The 15,698-nt window shown below is 52.2% G+C and overlaps 1 protein-coding gene across 17 annotated transcripts in view; it reads right to left on the bottom strand.

Moving 5' to 3' along the window:
• ST3GAL4 (ST3 beta-galactoside alpha-2,3-sialyltransferase 4) overlaps positions 1-15,698 on the bottom strand; it is a 104,365-nt gene that overhangs the window by 49,676 nt on the left and 38,991 nt on the right. For 8 of the 17 annotated variants that reach the window (XR_010147099.1, XM_063782585.1, XM_063782590.1 and 5 more), the window contains 8 exons: positions 3,661-3,736; positions 3,274-3,358; positions 2,808-2,888; positions 2,482-2,579; positions 2,196-2,256; positions 1,633-1,728; positions 1,331-1,520; positions 416-559 (listed from right to left, as the gene is read on the bottom strand). Coding sequence is in view for 16 of the 17 variants with exons in the window: in XM_024346828.3 (XP_024202596.1) it covers positions 416-559; positions 1,331-1,520; positions 1,633-1,728; positions 2,196-2,256; positions 2,482-2,579; positions 2,808-2,888; positions 3,274-3,358; positions 3,661-3,736 (831 nt within the window). In the remaining variant the exon portion in view is untranslated. 17 annotated transcript variants of the gene reach the window in all.

Here is a 15,698-nt window from a genome sequence, read left to right as displayed (position 1 = left end):
AGCTCCAACTCTTATAACTCGTTCAGACTAGTGTTTCAAGATAAGATCACAGATGAAGTATCTAACAGTAACTCTGCATGGCTCAAGTTGTTCCACAGATCAGACCACTGACTGTTCCAGCAGCTCCCCAGTTGACAAATTCTGACCAGCGCCTGCCAAAACCATCCTCTCACACCAGCCCCTAAACCTGATCCAGGCCGTCCCCATCCCTCCCCACTTAGTAAATGCCCCTTGGTTCTCTAAAGTGTGCACTCCCCTTTGCAGCAGCAACTTTAATGACAGGTGTGTTCCTGGAGGGAAAATGCAAACCCCGCCTCTGTTATGGGATCCTTCCAGGGCTTCCTATGCCCATAGGAACATTCCTCCTACTTCCCGCCCAGGATCCTAGCCCTCAGGCCTGACTTCCCATCATCACCTGCTTAATCTTCCGTGGCTGTTGCATTGGCAGGCTCAGCAGTTTGTCAGCTGCAATCTCCATGAAGAAGGGGTTGAGAATCCGAATCTGTTTAGGGTTGACATCCCAGATGAGGGGAGGCTGTTTCCAGAAACCCTTTCGCACCTAGGAGGATGGGGTCAGAAGAGAGAGAGAGAAGCGGGTGAAGCCCGGTTTCTCAAATCCAACCCAGTGGTCCTCAGCGAGGCGAGGGGGTCCAAGTGATGGCAGAGGCCTTCAGGAGCACAAGGTGAGAGGAAAGGGAGGTGAAGTCTGTGCCACAGATGGGAGACCAGGAGAGGACCAGGGAAGGAGAGGAGGAAAGGCACCCCCTCGGGAGGCCAGGTGACCAGGTGTATAGAGCGGAGGGTGTAAACCATGGACCACTTCCAAGAACATCCACACAGGTAGAAGGGACTAAAGTTTTAGGCTGTCTAAACACTTGACAAAAATGCCAGATGGGACAGTTCAGCCTGTGACCGGATGGCAAAGTGATGTAGTGAACTCTTTCTGGGGACCATCTGTTTGGACACAGGCCTCATTGCTCTAACCTGCCCTCAGCCTGGAGATGGCTGCTGGAGGGTTGCTCAGCTCCCGAGTTCCTCACAGGCAAACACCTACTCGGAAAGCTTTCCTGTCACAGACACGCCTGGAGCATGGGTGCCTGTGGCTGCTGCCACCTGACGCCTGCAGGCTTTTATACCCAGTTGCTGGGGCAGCTTATCGGAGCACCACCCTTGGAGGGCAGCCTAAGGCGCTGACTGCCGGGAGCCCAGTTCATGCTGTCCCCGCACAGCCTCTTTAGGACTGCCAGGCGGACATCAAGGAGCGTGAGGTCCTGACTCGGGCAGCGTCCCCGCCGCCAGGCCTCAGCTCCCAGTCTGTCCCCCAACTTACCCGCTTCTTATCACTCAGGATGGTCTCAATCCAGTGGAAGTCCATTGCCTTGAAAGCTACCAGGACGAGGAGTGTGTCTGGGTTGTTTTCTACTTTGGGGTCGAAGTGGGCAGATTCAGGGTAGAAGAGACGCATGGTGGTCTTGGAGCCCACGTCACCCTCATAGCCAGCCACTGGGGCATTGTTCAATCTGGGGGTTGGGAGGAGGATTCCCATCACTAGAGGCCTCCTGGGCCTGTCTACAGTCCCTGGCTCGGACATCCAGTTCCCAAACAACAGTAGGAAGAGACAGTCACACACACCTGATGACCACATCGTACTTGTTGATGGCATCTCCCAGCGAGCTGTTCCGCAGCCGGTGCCCGTTCCCCACGACCACACAGCGGCGGCACCTGAGGCTGCCATAGAAAGAGGAGTGGTCTTTCTATGTCACCCCACACTCTACCCCACGCTCGCTGCCCTGGATCTGCCTGGGCCCATCTCAGGACCACTTCCTAGGCCCCCTCAGCCCCTGGTCCCCATGAAGCAGGCATCACCCCGTGGTCCTGCTTAGGGTCATGCTGACTTTACAGCCCTGGGCTTTATAAGAGGAAGAGACTACGCAGAGCACAGAAGAGGGCAGAGGAGTGGAGGGAAGGCACGGGGGGTGTATCAATGAGAAACCCCTGCCCCACTGTTGCAATACCCTCGAGCAGCCTCTGCCCACTCTGCACCCAGATGCCCAGGCTAGGCTACCATGAGAATTGGCTGGGATGGTACCAGTCCATGACTGTTTCACAGAGCAGGGGGGTGGGGAGTGGGGGGAGCGGGCAGGAGGCAGGAAATAGGAGAAGGTGCCCAGACTGGAGTCAGAGTGCCGCCTTACCTCTGGATATTCTTGGGGATGGAGGAGCTGGTGATGGCTAGCACCCGGAGGAGCAGATCCTCTACAAAAAGAACCAGGCGGAGGGACTGATGTGACAGATAGCATTCTGAAGGCTGCCTGCCCTCCCTCCACTGCTCCTCAGAGCGCTGGCTGCCTTCTTCTTCCCCTGACCCTGGTACCCGAGTCAGGCTCAGAACTTGGGCACTGGGGCCGTGGACGGCAGAGAATAGGAAGCAACGTGGTCAGGGTGAGCCCATGGTTCCCACAGAGCCGGGGAGGAACTTACCACTCCCCTTGGTCCCATAGGGCAGCTCGTAAGCAGATGGCGTCTTGACCCAGAAATAATCCTCAAGCCGCAGGAAGATGGGCTGATCCCGGGAGTAGCTGCACAGAGGTGAAAGCCGGGTGGGGATGAGAACAGAATTAATCTTGATGTCAGAAGCAGGGTTAGGCCCATGACTAATATTATAAGGCCTTCTCTTCCCTCCCTGGCTTCACCTAACCCATGTCCACCAACACAGCTGCTCTTTCCATCTACTCCCCACACTGTGAACCCCTCAATCCCAGCTCGCTCCATGCCCTGCTCTACCCTCCTCATCCTTAAGTACTTACTTGCCAAAGAGCTTAGAGGCCTTGCTCTCTGCCTCACCCTGGAGGCACGGCTCCTTCTTCTCTGGGATGGGAAAATAAAAACTGGAGAGAAAAAAGGACAGGAGGCAGAAGCCCCAGTCAGACCCAGGGGCCCATGTTCCAGGCAGCCTAAGTCTTCTCCCACGGCATGAAGGTCCCAAGGTGCCGGGGAGGAATCATCTCAAGTTAAGTTCCACTTGGAACCCAAGTCCTTGAAGATCCAGGTCTTCCTGCCCCTGCACTCCCTGGGTGAGGGCCCAGTGAGACATCCCAGGCCCTACCCCCAGCCACCCTCATGGAAACACTCCGTACCAGCAGCTGAAGGGATGAGGTCATGTGCTGGCTCTTGGAACCTTCCTGCCCTACTAGGTCCCCCGCTCCATGATGCTCCATCCCTAAGCCCTGTCCCTGACAAGAACCACTGGAAGGACATGGAAGGTGAACTCACAGCTCGATGTACCTGTCTTCCCGGGAGATGGAATACCACACCATGACGACCAGGACCAGAGCCAACATGGCCAGGAGCTTCCAGCCTGCAGGACACATGCACAGAGGAGCTAGAGGCAGAAACAGGCAGGTACAGCCCCCGTCCACCTTCCCACCTGCCCCCTTCTGAGTCCCTCTGACCCCTAACTCAACAGAAGCAGTCTCTGGCCCTCTCCTGGCCCTGGCTGAGGGCTTGACCCTGATTGTACCCACTGTCCTTCAAGATGAAGAGAAGGGCCCCTGGCTCCCTGTCTGTCCCTCCACAGCCCCCAGAGGTCCCAGGATCCTGCTGAAGACGGCTTCTGGAGGCCTGTCCTCCAGGGTGGGGGAGCCCTCGGACGACACTCACGGGACTTGCTGACCATGTTTCTCAGCAGGCAGCAGGATTCCTGGGGAGAGCTGTCATCCCGGCTGCCTCGGGCCACCTAGGAAATAGGAGTCACAGGTGTCTGGTCGGCTTCACAAACTCTCCTGCCTAGACACTGGAGCAGGACACACCCACTGTCTGCCCCTCCCTTCCACCAGAAAGCAGGAAGCTGCTCCCTGGGGCAATCATCCTGAGGGTGAGCTTTCTCATCCAGGATCCTCCTAACTCCTCCAAGAGCGGCATCAAGGATCCAGGTGAGCCCTGCCACGGAAGGGAAAACCGAGGGTCCAGCCCTCACAGACTCGGTCTCAAGCCAGGCTGGCCTACTCCAGCCTCTCTGGTGTGGTTCTTCTCACCATCCCCTTCTGCATTTTGACCCAGGAAGGGCCAGCTCCAGGAGGCAGACAGCTACCCCCGCCCACTGTTGAGACGAAAAGTTAGCCAACTCACTGTGTGAGGGCTTGAGTCCTCTTTTACCCAACAGAGGGTCACCTATTCTCCACCATCCAAGGCGTCCCTTGGTCTGGTCATTGCCTGCCTCTCTATCATCAATCCAGCCAAACAGGTCTGCTCAGGTCAGGGGTCAGGAGTGAGGGTGGGGCTATGACATGGTCCTCATGAGGCCTCCTTGATCCCTTCTAGATCCTGACCAAATGCAAACAGTGCTCACGCCTCCCCACCCAGCCATGGGGTAAGCTCAGGGAGGGAAGGTGTTTGAATGGGGAGCACAGGGAGCTGGGAGGGTCTGGCTGGCCAAAGAGAAGTCAAGAGATGCTTCCAGTAAGGGTTAAGACAGTAAGGTGAGGACTGTGCACGGGAAGGGGTGAGCTGCTGTTCACCCCTGCACACAAGCAGAGGCTTCCTCACAAGCACCAGCTCAGCCAGGGCCACGCTGCAGAGTCACTGCGGAAGACATTTCTGTAGCTTCTACAGCCACACAGAGGCACCAGATGCCAAGTGCCAGTTTCTTCCATCCACGCCATGCTTCCTGATGATCTGGATCAGAAGAGTCCCTTGGACCACTTCCTAAAAATACATTTCAGGGCCCTTCCCTGGAGACCAGACCACCTTGGTCAGCCTGAGTATGGCCTGGGACAGGCATTTTCACAAACAGCCCATGTGAGTCCGACGGTTGATCAGGAAAGGGAGGCAAGCACTAGTGTTTGTGCACCAGTGGAAACCTTCCATGTTTTCATAGGGGCTGGGGACAGCATCTAGATGAGGCCTGGTCCATTTTACAAACCATTAACCGATGATCCTGAGCTCTGTCCTATGGTGGAGTCAGTGTCCTGCTCCCCAGTGGGCTCATTCCCAGGCTCTGCTCTGAACCCACGAACACTGAAGGATCAGAGTCTTGAGTCAGAGGAGACAGCCAGGCAGGGACCAGGGTCAGACTGCCTCAGGAGAGTCAGAAGCACCATCCCCAAACCCCAGAGGGGATGAAGCCTAGTCCTGTCCAGTAAAGAAAAGTGATCAGTTTGTAATCAGCAGGAGTCCCCAGTTAAAGGTATTGTCCTAGTAACTCCCCCGACAGCTCTTCTGAAAGGGGCGTGCCTTACCTACCCCTCACCCCACAGCAATCTCTGAGTCGTTCCCTACACATGGCCCTCCTCGCCTTCATAGCTTTTCCCATCTGTCATCAGCTTAGTTACTTGTTTTCTTTCTGTCTGTCTCCCTAATTGGGATATAAGCTCTGTGAGGGTTGGAATTGGGTCTGTCCTGTTCGCAGCTCTAGTCCCACATGTAGCACGCTGCTTGGCACACAGTAGAGTACATCAGAAAGTACTGAATGCATATCAGGTTGGTTACCGTGGACAATCACACCTCCCTCTCTGACCTGCAGTTTCCTCGCTGTCAAACTGAGAAGTCAGCCTATTCCCACTGCTCAAAAAAGGCCAGATCAGTCCCATGGGCACCCCAGAGCCCAGACAAGTGGATTCTTTGGCCCCTTCCAGACCTATAAAATCAGAATCTGCATTTAAACACGATACCCTGGCGATTCATATATCTGTCCGAGTTTGAGAAGCACTGGTCAAGCCTGATGTTCTTGATTATGGCTGAAGAAGAGACTCACCTGAAGTACTTAAACAAAAAAAATTTTTTTAATGAGTATTTGGGTCCCAACACCTAGAAATTCTGCGTTAATTCATCTAGCCCAGCACTGGAATTCGCTGAAGCCCGCTGGGTGATTCTAAAGTGCAGCCAAGGCTGAGAACCACTGGTGTGGATGATCTGTGGGTGATGTGAAAGCACACTTCTCAAACCTCGATGTGCACGCTGTGCCCTCAGAGGGTGCCAGATGCGGTGCAGGGCAGGCGGGGGTTTGCATTCTAACCAGCTCCCTAATGGGAGCTGCGTGGCTAGAACTACTCTTTTGAGTTGCAGTGCTCGGAACCAGGATCCCTCCAGCTCTAACATTTCAGGACCTTACGAACTGCAGCCTCTCTCACCCTCCCTGCTCCCTCTCTCCATCTTCCTTGCATGACCAGGGTGCGTTTCATCTTCCTTTGTATTCATAGGTCACAGCATTGGCTGCACAATGCAATGACCTGAGGAGCTTAAACATATAAAGTCTAGGCCCCACTCTCCACGATGTTTATTTAATTGGTTAGGGGTGGGGCCCAGGCATGAATAGGGAATAGTAAAACAAATCAGCGCCGTACCTCCTCTGTGATTCTAAAATGCAGCCTGGGCGGGAAACACTACAAAGAGCTCATTTCACCTTTTGTGAAAGACAAATACACAGGTATCCTCCAGGGCTGCCTTCCAGGGAAAAACCTTTGGCGTCAGAGGTGAGCAGCGTCAGAGGTGAGCAGCGCTAACCAGTCTTGAACAACAAGACAATTAGCCCTTCTTCGACCTCTTCCCCAGTAAAGTTCTATATTGTCTTGTCTTCATTCCAAAACAGCGTCAGTGTTGCGCTAAGCAAACTGGGCGAGTCTTAGGGCTTGCTCGGCTATACCCAATCAGGAATTTCACGAGCCACACCCTCCCCTTGTGGGGCTGAGGGTGAGGATTGCTCAGCGGCCCCAGGCATTCCAGGGCTTCCAGGGCTGGCTGCTGCCTCAAGACAACATGGTGCCTTTTCCCAGCAGCCACCCCACATTGCTGGTCTAGCTCTGAGCATAAAGGGCAGGGGAAAAGCCACAGTAGAGTATACCTGGGTGGGAAAGCAGGCATCGAATCCACTCATGTCCAAGGGGACCAGCCTCTCACCAAGAGGCCAGCTCACCCAACGTGCTGGGCAAAGGTGCCCCCGGGTAGGAAGACAATCTGCTGTTCTTGGTGCTCTGCCAGGAACCAAGATGTCCCTGGCCGAAGGGAGCTGGTCAGTTCTGCCACAGAACTTACCCAAGGGCAGAACTGGGGGACAAGGTGAAGAAATAAGGCCCAGTGGAGGCAGAAACCATGCCTCCTGCTGCCCCAGCATTCACAGCCTAACACACAGTGAGTACTCAGCAGGTACCCGCCCAACCAAGTGGGGCAGAACTAGATATGCCCCCAGGGGCACAGTATGATGCCCAGCCCCTCAGAGCCCCTGGACCCATAAAAGCGATACAGCTTAATGTTCCGGGGAAGGGGTCTGGGAAGACCAGAGGGGCAGAAGCTCGCGGTTTACTTGCTGGTTCTGTGATCATAAGCGACCACTTACTCTTACTGTCCTCAGTTCTTCTTCTCCTTCTTCTTCTTCTTCTTTTTTTTTTTTTTTTTCAGACAGAGTCTTGCTCTGTCGCCCAGGCTAAAGTGCAGTGGTGCCATCAGCTTACGGCAACCTCCGCCTCCCAGGTTCAAGTGATTCTCGTGCCTCAGCCTCCTGAGTAGCTGGGACTACAGGCATGTGTCACCACGCCCGGCTAATTTTTGTATTTTTAGTAGAGATGGGGTTTCTCCATGTTGCCCAGGCTGGTGTCGAACTCCTGGCCTCAAGTGATCCACCTACCTTGGCATCCCAAAGTGCTGGGATTGCAGGCATGAGCCACCACGCCATGCCATCACTGTCCTCAGTTCTGTAGGGAAAACCTGGAGCCCCTGTCTGCCTGCTGTCTACCTCTAGACTCTCCTACCTCCCCTCTTTCCCCCAAATCCTTCCACCTAGACACCAGATCCACCTCACCTTCCCAGAATAGTTCCCAATCAATGACTCCTCTTTTCCCTGTGTCTCCCACCTCTCCTTCTCTATTCTCTGACTTACAAACATGCTCAAGTCTCCTCTTCCTAAAATAAACAGCAAACCTCTCTCTGCCCTATCTCCTCCTCAAGCTACCCCTGCATCTCCCTCCTTCCCTCAGTGATCAAACTTCTTCCCCTCTACTACACCCTCACTTCCTACTCTGTCCCCCCACCCCTACGCCACTCCCTCCACTCTTGTTTTTATTCTGAAATTGCTCTTGCTGAGGCCAATGACCTTCTAATTGCCAAACCTAAGAAAGGTCTATTGTCAGTCTTCACTGCGCTGCTCAGAGGCCTTTGATGCTGTTGGCCATGCCTCCTCCTTGGCTTCTAGGTCAAGGTCAAGATTCCCTTCAGGTTTTCCTCCTGCCTCCGGGACAGTAGGCTCTGCTGCCGGGGCCCACCTTTTTTTTCTTCTTCTTCTTTTTTTTTTTTTCTGAGAGGGAGTCTCCCTCTGTCACCCAGGCTGGAGTGAAGTGGCACGAACCCACTGGAACCTCTGCCTTGTAGGTTCAAGTGATTCTTGTGCCTCCCTAGTAGCTGGGATACAGGCATCCACCACCATGCCTGGCTAATTTTTGTATGTTTAGTAGAGACGGGGTTTCACCATGTTGGCCAAGCTGGTTTCAAACTCCTGACCTCAAGCAATCCGCCCACCTCAGCCTCCCAAAGTGCTGGGATTACAGGTGTGAGCCACCGAGGGTCCACCCTTTAAATGCTGGCATTCTCGGGGGCACTGTCCTTGAACCTCGCTTCTCCCCTGCCACACATTTTCAGGGGACAAGTTTACTCATTTTCAGAGGTTTAACTACTATTCATACACTGATGATTCAAGCTCTTTATTTTCAGCGCTAATTTCTCTTCCACACTCCATCCTAGTATTTCTAATTTTCTAGCTGGATGATCTTAAATTCCTCAAATGGAAGAAGATGTTCAAAGCTGGACTCTCTCCTTGCTCCCAACCCCCATATTATCAACCCAGTCTCCCAACACCTCCCTGTTTCATCCCCCCGTGGTTACTAAATATTATCAGTTCTACCTCCATTTGCTCATATTCTAGCAAATGCTTGCAAAGCTCCTTACCACAGGCCTGGCATCATAGGTGAAACTGGGGATGTCGGATTTTACAAAACTCAGCCCCAGTGTGAAGGTCACATTGTCTAGACTCTCAGAAATACTTCACAGAGCAGCCCTCCAGCTCCTCTTCCGGAGCCACAGCCTGGTTCCAGATCCCACCCCAAGTTACAGGCTTCCTAACTGGTCTCTTCACCACAGCTGTTTCCTCACTCACGCCCCTTCTTCGAAACTGCCAACATGGTATCCTTCTAAGAAATGATATGGATCAAACCACCCTCTTGCTTCAATCACTCCGCACTCCTTACATGAAGCCAAGGTTCCTTAGCAGGTAACCAGGCCCCTTCAGTCTGCGGCCACGAGAACTGCAAACGCATCTCTTACCCTCCTCCCAAGCACACTAAGGGAGCCACCATTTCCCTCCCACTGTAGCTGCCACATCCGTTTTCCACCTTTATTAAGGTGCCTGCTATGGTTTGAATGTGTCGCCCAAAGTCCAAGTGCTGCAACTTGATCCCCAGTGCAACAGTATAAGCAGGGCCTAATAAAAGGTGTTTAGATCATGGGGCTCTGCTCTCATGGATGGGTTAATGCCATTATTGTGGAACTGGGTTCCTTATAAAAGGCCAGTTAGGTCCCCTCTTGATCTGTCTTGCCATTCCACTCTCCACCATGGGATGATGCAGCAAGAAGGCCCTTGCCAGAGCAGCCCCTTGATCTTGGACTTCCCAGCCTCCAGAACCATGAGCCAAATAAAATTCTATTCATTATAATATACTCAAGCTGTGGTATTCTGTTACAGCAGCACAAAATGGACTAAGACAGAAAATTGGTGCCAAGAAGTGGAGAGGGGAGAGGAAAGCAGGGGAGGGGAGGGAAAGGAAGAAAAGAGAGAGAGAGCAGAGAGGAAGGAAGGAAGGAAGGGAGGGAGGGAGGCAAGCAGGCAATAAAGAGGGATTAGAAGATCTGTAGGGAAAGTCTGAAACTTCTTAGACTAAGTGGTTGTGATCAGAATGGTGGTAGAAATATCGATGGTAAAGGCCATTCTGATGAGGTCTCAGATATATCTGAAGATTAAGGTACTGGAAACTGGCATAACAGTCATCCTTGTTACAAAGCAGCAAAGAATGTGGCTACATTGTGTCCAGGTCCTCAAACTGTATAGCAGGCAGAACTTAAGAGTGATAAACTAGGCTATTTGGTGAAAGAAATATCTAAGCAGCAAAGCATTTTGGTTGCTGCATGACTTATTTTAACTGTATACTGTAAAACTTGAGAAGAAATAAATAATTTAAAGATGAAACTTATAAAGAAAAGCAGGGTTGGGCGCAGTAGCTCACGTCTGTAATCCCAGCACTTTGGGAGGCTGAGGCGGGCGGATCATTTGAGGTCAGGAGTTCGAGACCAGCCTGGCTGACATGATGAAACCCCATCTCTACTAAAAATACAAAAAAATTAGCTGGGTGTGGTGGCACACACCTGAAATCCCAGCTATTAGGGAGGCTAAGGCAGGAGAATGGTTTGAACCCGGGAGACAGAAGTTGCAGTAAGCTGAGATCGTGCCACTGAACTCCAGCCTGGGCAACAGAGTGAGACTCCATCTCAAAAAAAAAAAAGAAAAGAAAGAAAGAAAGAAAGAAATTTATCATGAAAAGCGAAACAGAACTGGAAGACTGGAAGGATTCTGAGACTGGCCCTGTAGTAGAGAATGAAAGAATTTTCAGGAGAGGAAAGCAAGGGTGCAGGCATGTTACCGTTTGATAGTTTAATAAGAATATTAGTATGGACCACTTGATAAGGAGATTAGTATTGGCCAGAGCCACAGTTTGATAAGGAGATTAGTACGATAAGAATGAAGCCAGAGGCTATTCATCAAGAAAATGAGAATGATCCCAAAGGTACTGCAGAGATGACCTGTGATCACAGCTCCGGCAGTGCCAAAATCTGAGGGAAGGAACTATGTCAAAAGCCAGGTCTTGGGAGCCCTCAGGACCTGTGGCTCACTGTCCAGGGCCACCTCAAGTCTCTGCTCCCACATTTGGGCACAGTGCTCCTCTGCCTCCCCAGCCATGGCTTAAATGGGCCCAGGTGCAGCTTGACCTACCATTCTAGAAGGTGCAAGTGGTGAGTCTTTGTGGCGTCCCACATGGTCCTAATGCCACCAGAGTACAGAATGCAGGGGCTATGGGCCTGACTCCCTCCAACTAGATTTCAAAGGATATTGCGGACAGCCTTGGGACCCAGGCAGAGACTGGTTGCAGGGTCAGAGCCACCACCAGGGAGCCCCCTGGAGGGCAATGCCCAGCAGAACTGTGGAGTCTGAGCTGCTGAGAGTCCCCAGGAAGCCTAGTGGAGCTGTGGGAGTAAGGCCGTCCTGACACCCCAGAACTGCAGAGCTACCAGTGTGCAACAGCAACCTGGGGGAGCTGCAAGCATGAGACTCCAACCGGTGAGAGCTGCTGCATGGAATGAGCCCAGCAAGGCCAGGGAAGCAGGGCTGCCGGAGGCCTTGGGGGTCCAGGTCCCTACCCGAGTGTGTCTGGAAGGCAGGACATGGAGTCAATGAAGATTATTGTCAAGTTGGGATTTAGTATTGTTCCCCCTGCTGGGTTTTGGAGTTGTCTGGACCAGTTGCCCCTTTCTTCTTGCCTATCTCTCCCTTTTGGAATGGAGTATCTGTCCTATGCCTGTCCCATCACTGTACTTTGGAAGCAGACAACTTGCTTGATTTCACAGCCCATGACTGGAGGGGAATTTGATTCAGGATGAACCTTACCTTGAGTTTTACCCACAGCTGACTTAGATGAGACTGTGGACTTTGGACTTTTAATGTGGTGCTGAAACAAGTAAGAATTTGGGATTACAGGTAGGAAGCAAATGTATTCTACATGTGACAAGGACATACATTTTGGGGACTGGGGCAGAATGCTATGGTTTGAATGTGTCCCTCAAAGTTCATGTGCTAGAAACTTGATCCTAAATGTTAACAATGTTGTGAGGTGGGGTCTCATAAGAGTAGGCCATGAGGGCTCTGTTCTCATGAATGGGTCAAGGGCTCTGTTCTCATGAATGGGTCAAGGGCTCTGTTCTCATGAATGGGTTTAATGCCATTATTACAGGAGTGGGTTCCTTATAAAAGGACAATTAGGCCCCTTCCTGCTCTCTCTCTCCACCTTGCCCTTCTTCCATCCACCATGAGACAATGCAGCAAGAAGACCCTCACCGGATGTGTCCTCTAGATCTTGGACATCCGAGCCTCCAGAACTGTGAGCCAAATAAACTTCTGCTCCTTATAAATTACCTACTTGGTGGTAATGGCAGCACAAAACAGACTAAGATAACATCCTAACCCTCCACATCCCGCTCGCTGGGACCATCCCACTCTGGTAATATCGGGCTGAAATGGTTCCTCTCCTACGAAGGCTTGACTTATACTTCCAAATGACTGATGTTTTGGTTCCCATGAGACGTTGTTTATACCTTAATTTCAGCACTTAGAGGTAACAAACTTTTATATTATATGAGGTTTTCATGTCTTGCCCACTATCCCATGACCTCTGAGATTGGAGACATTTTTATACCAAGAGCCCACCAGAGTTAAGTGTACTATAGAATATGCTTTATGGTACAATGTAACTTTTTGTGTTATATCATTCTGTGCTTTCCTAGCTTGCCTAAATGACCTCTGTGGTCAGGAACTTCTTTGTATCTCCAGATTCTATTAAACTGCCAAGAATGTAGCAGATGTTTTATAAACATCTGACAAATAAGTAATAACATGTGAATAAAGATGTATTGCATGTTCCACTAACAACTGAAATGTACTGCACGCTCAAAACGCGAAACCAGGATCTCTCAATCTCTGCACCACTGACTTGGAGGGGCCAGAGAGTTCACTGTTGCGGGGTCTGTCTTGTGTATTATGGGATGTTTAGCAGCCATCTCTGGCCTCTACCTACTAGACACCAGTAGGAAATCCCTCTTCTCAGGTGTGACAAAATGTTTCCAGACATTTCCAAATGCTGAGGACCACTGTGCTAAACATTTCTAAGGGCTGTGAAAGTGTTAAATATGATCTTGACCCTGTGAGTTCAACACGATAATTACCTCCATTGTACAGTCAGGAAACTAAGGTGGGAAAGGGGTCAGTAACAGGCCCAGGTTGTACAGCTCATGAGGAGCGGAGCTGGCGCTGGAATTCTGGCTCCTTCAGCCAGAACCCCCACATCCTACGGCTTCTAAAACCATCCCGTGCAGACTGGCTCCCTAGACTCCACGATCCCCGGGATGTCCACCCCTGCCCTACACAGCAATTAGGGGAAGGGGTCTCAAGCACATCCAAGTCCTTTGAAGGCTCCGCACAGTGACGAAGAGCCTGTCGAGCCCCTCCTCAGCCACGCTTCCGCACGAGACACAGTCTCTAGCCCCCACAGCCCCGGTGCTCTCTGGAAGCTCTGCAGTACGTGTTCAAGGCACACAGCTGTATTCGTGGGACCACTAACGCCTGCCAGATGGACACCAGACTTCCATGAATCCGACCATTTTTTGCAGCCACATCCCACCACTGGCACGGACTGACTCTCTCCGCTGTAGGCCAGGTCTCCCGGGCTGCGGACTCCTCTGGCTCCCCTGCCGAACCTCAGCGCGGGCCTGGGCTGTACCTGCTTCCACACACTCCACAGCCTGTCCAGGAGTCAGTTTCCACGGTGTCTGCCAACCCACAGCGATTCCTCTCGGCTTAGTGTCCGCTGCCCACGTTCTAGAGGGGACTCAAGCTGGACTGTGCATTTGACGTCATTAATACAACTGCCAGGTACAGTGAGAGCAGGCTACGGGCTGGGGAGTTCTCCCACAGGGTTAGAATCCACCCGATCAACACTCGGATACAGACGGTCCGCTAATTGCAAGTCCCAAGAACAGACCGGTCATCTGTAAATCTCCTCCTCAGCCCCAAAACCTCCATGGACTCTTCTCACTCATGGGGAGAGCCCGGGTCCTTGCTCTGACACACAGAGACACACGTGCTCTACTGGCCAGCACCTCCTCCCTCCTTGCCCAACTCCTCCCAACACAGGCTGCCTGCGTTAGTCTGCTTTCGTGCTGCTGATAAAGACATGCACGAGACTGGGAAATTTATAAAGAAAAAGAAGTTTAATGGACTCACAGTTCCACATGGCTGGGGAGGCCTCACAATCATGGCAGAAGAAAAAAAGTACATCATACATGGCAGCAGGCAAGAGAGAAGGAGAGCCACGTGAAAAGGGAAACCCCTCATAAAACCATCAGCTCACCTGACACTTACTACCAGGAGAACAACTTGGGGGAGAACACCACCATGATTCAATTATCTCCCACCAGGTCTCTCCCATGACACATGGGAATTATGGGAGCTACAATTCAATATGAGATTTGGGTGGGAACACAGCCAAACCGTATCACTGCCCAACCCACACCAGCCTCACCAGGTCTAGGGGGCTAGCTAGGCATGCTCCCTCCTCTGGGCCTTTGCGATTTCTGCTCACTCAGTCTAGAATGCTTTTCTGTAGACATGGGCCTGGCTATCTCTCTCCGTCCAGCTCTTTACTCAGCTTCTCTACTTCCCAGCAACAACTCCACACACCCAACACTGCAGGTCCCCTCCCCTGCTTGCAAAGATGTTTCTCTTGTTTTGCTTGCTGCTGTATCACCCATGTCAACAATAGTGCCCGGCACCCAGCAGGCTCTCAATACAAACGTGTTGAATTAATAAATGGATCTGTTCATCGGATGGCATTGCCCCAGTGCAGGTGGAACAGAGTGGAAGAGGCAGTGACAGTAGGTCAGATATCTTCTGGCCCCTGTGGCACAGCCCCTGGCTGGACGCTGCAGCCTCACCCCATCATTGAACACTGTGATCACAGCACGCCTGGGCATGGGGAGGCTTCCTGGCTCATTAGAGTTGGCAGAGAGCACAGTGAGTAACTGACCAGCTAACTGCCTCAGGGTCATGCATGAGAGGATGGAAACATCTCTCAAGCTGTCTGACCTTAGAGGGAAAGGAGCCAGACAGCCTTCCACCTACAGCAAAAGAAGACTCTCTGTTCCCACCCTCGGGCTCCACAGGCTACCCACCCGCCCCCCCTTCTGCCCCTGCAGCCTGGCACTGCAGACTCCTGTACAGAAACATTGTATCACCCGTTTATCAGCTGCCAGTCACAAGACACCAACCACTTGAAAATCATACCCAGGGCAGGGCCCCGTGCCTCATGCCAGTAATCCCAGCACTTTGAGAGGCCGAGGAGGGCAGATTGCTTGAGCTCAGGAGTTCAAGAACAGCTTGGGCATCATGGTGAAACCCCATCTCTACAAAAAATACAAAAATTAGCCGGGCATGGTGGCATGTGCTTCTAATCCCAATTACTTCAGAGGCTGAGGTGGGAGGATCACTTGAGCCCGGGAGGTGGAGGCTGCAGTGAGCTGAGATCAGGCTACTACACTCCAGACCAAGTCAGATCCTGTCTCAAACAAAAAGAAAAGAAAAAAGAAAATCATATCCTGGTGCCTGCCTGAGAGGGGCAGAGGCTTTGAATTCCCTTCTCAGGGTGAAAAAGCTGAAGCCACTGTGACGAGGTGGGAGTCAGGAGAGCAGGGCCAGGCCCAGGATACAAGAGAAATCCAGGGCCTGTGTGGACCTGCCCCAGGTCCTGGTCAGGGGCTCCCGGGTGCTCCTCCCTCCCAGGAGAAGCAATGCACCCACCCCAAGGATCTAAAGCCAAAGGTACCAGTGTCTGGGGCTG

The sequence above is a fragment of the Pan troglodytes genome, chromosome 9 (assembly GCF_028858775.2).
Source record: "Pan troglodytes isolate AG18354 chromosome 9, NHGRI_mPanTro3-v2.0_pri, whole genome shotgun sequence".
Taxonomy (NCBI): Eukaryota; Metazoa; Chordata; class Mammalia; order Primates; family Hominidae; genus Pan; species Pan troglodytes.
Note: the sequence above shows the minus strand (reverse complement) of the source record. Positions and strands in the feature narration are given on the sequence as shown.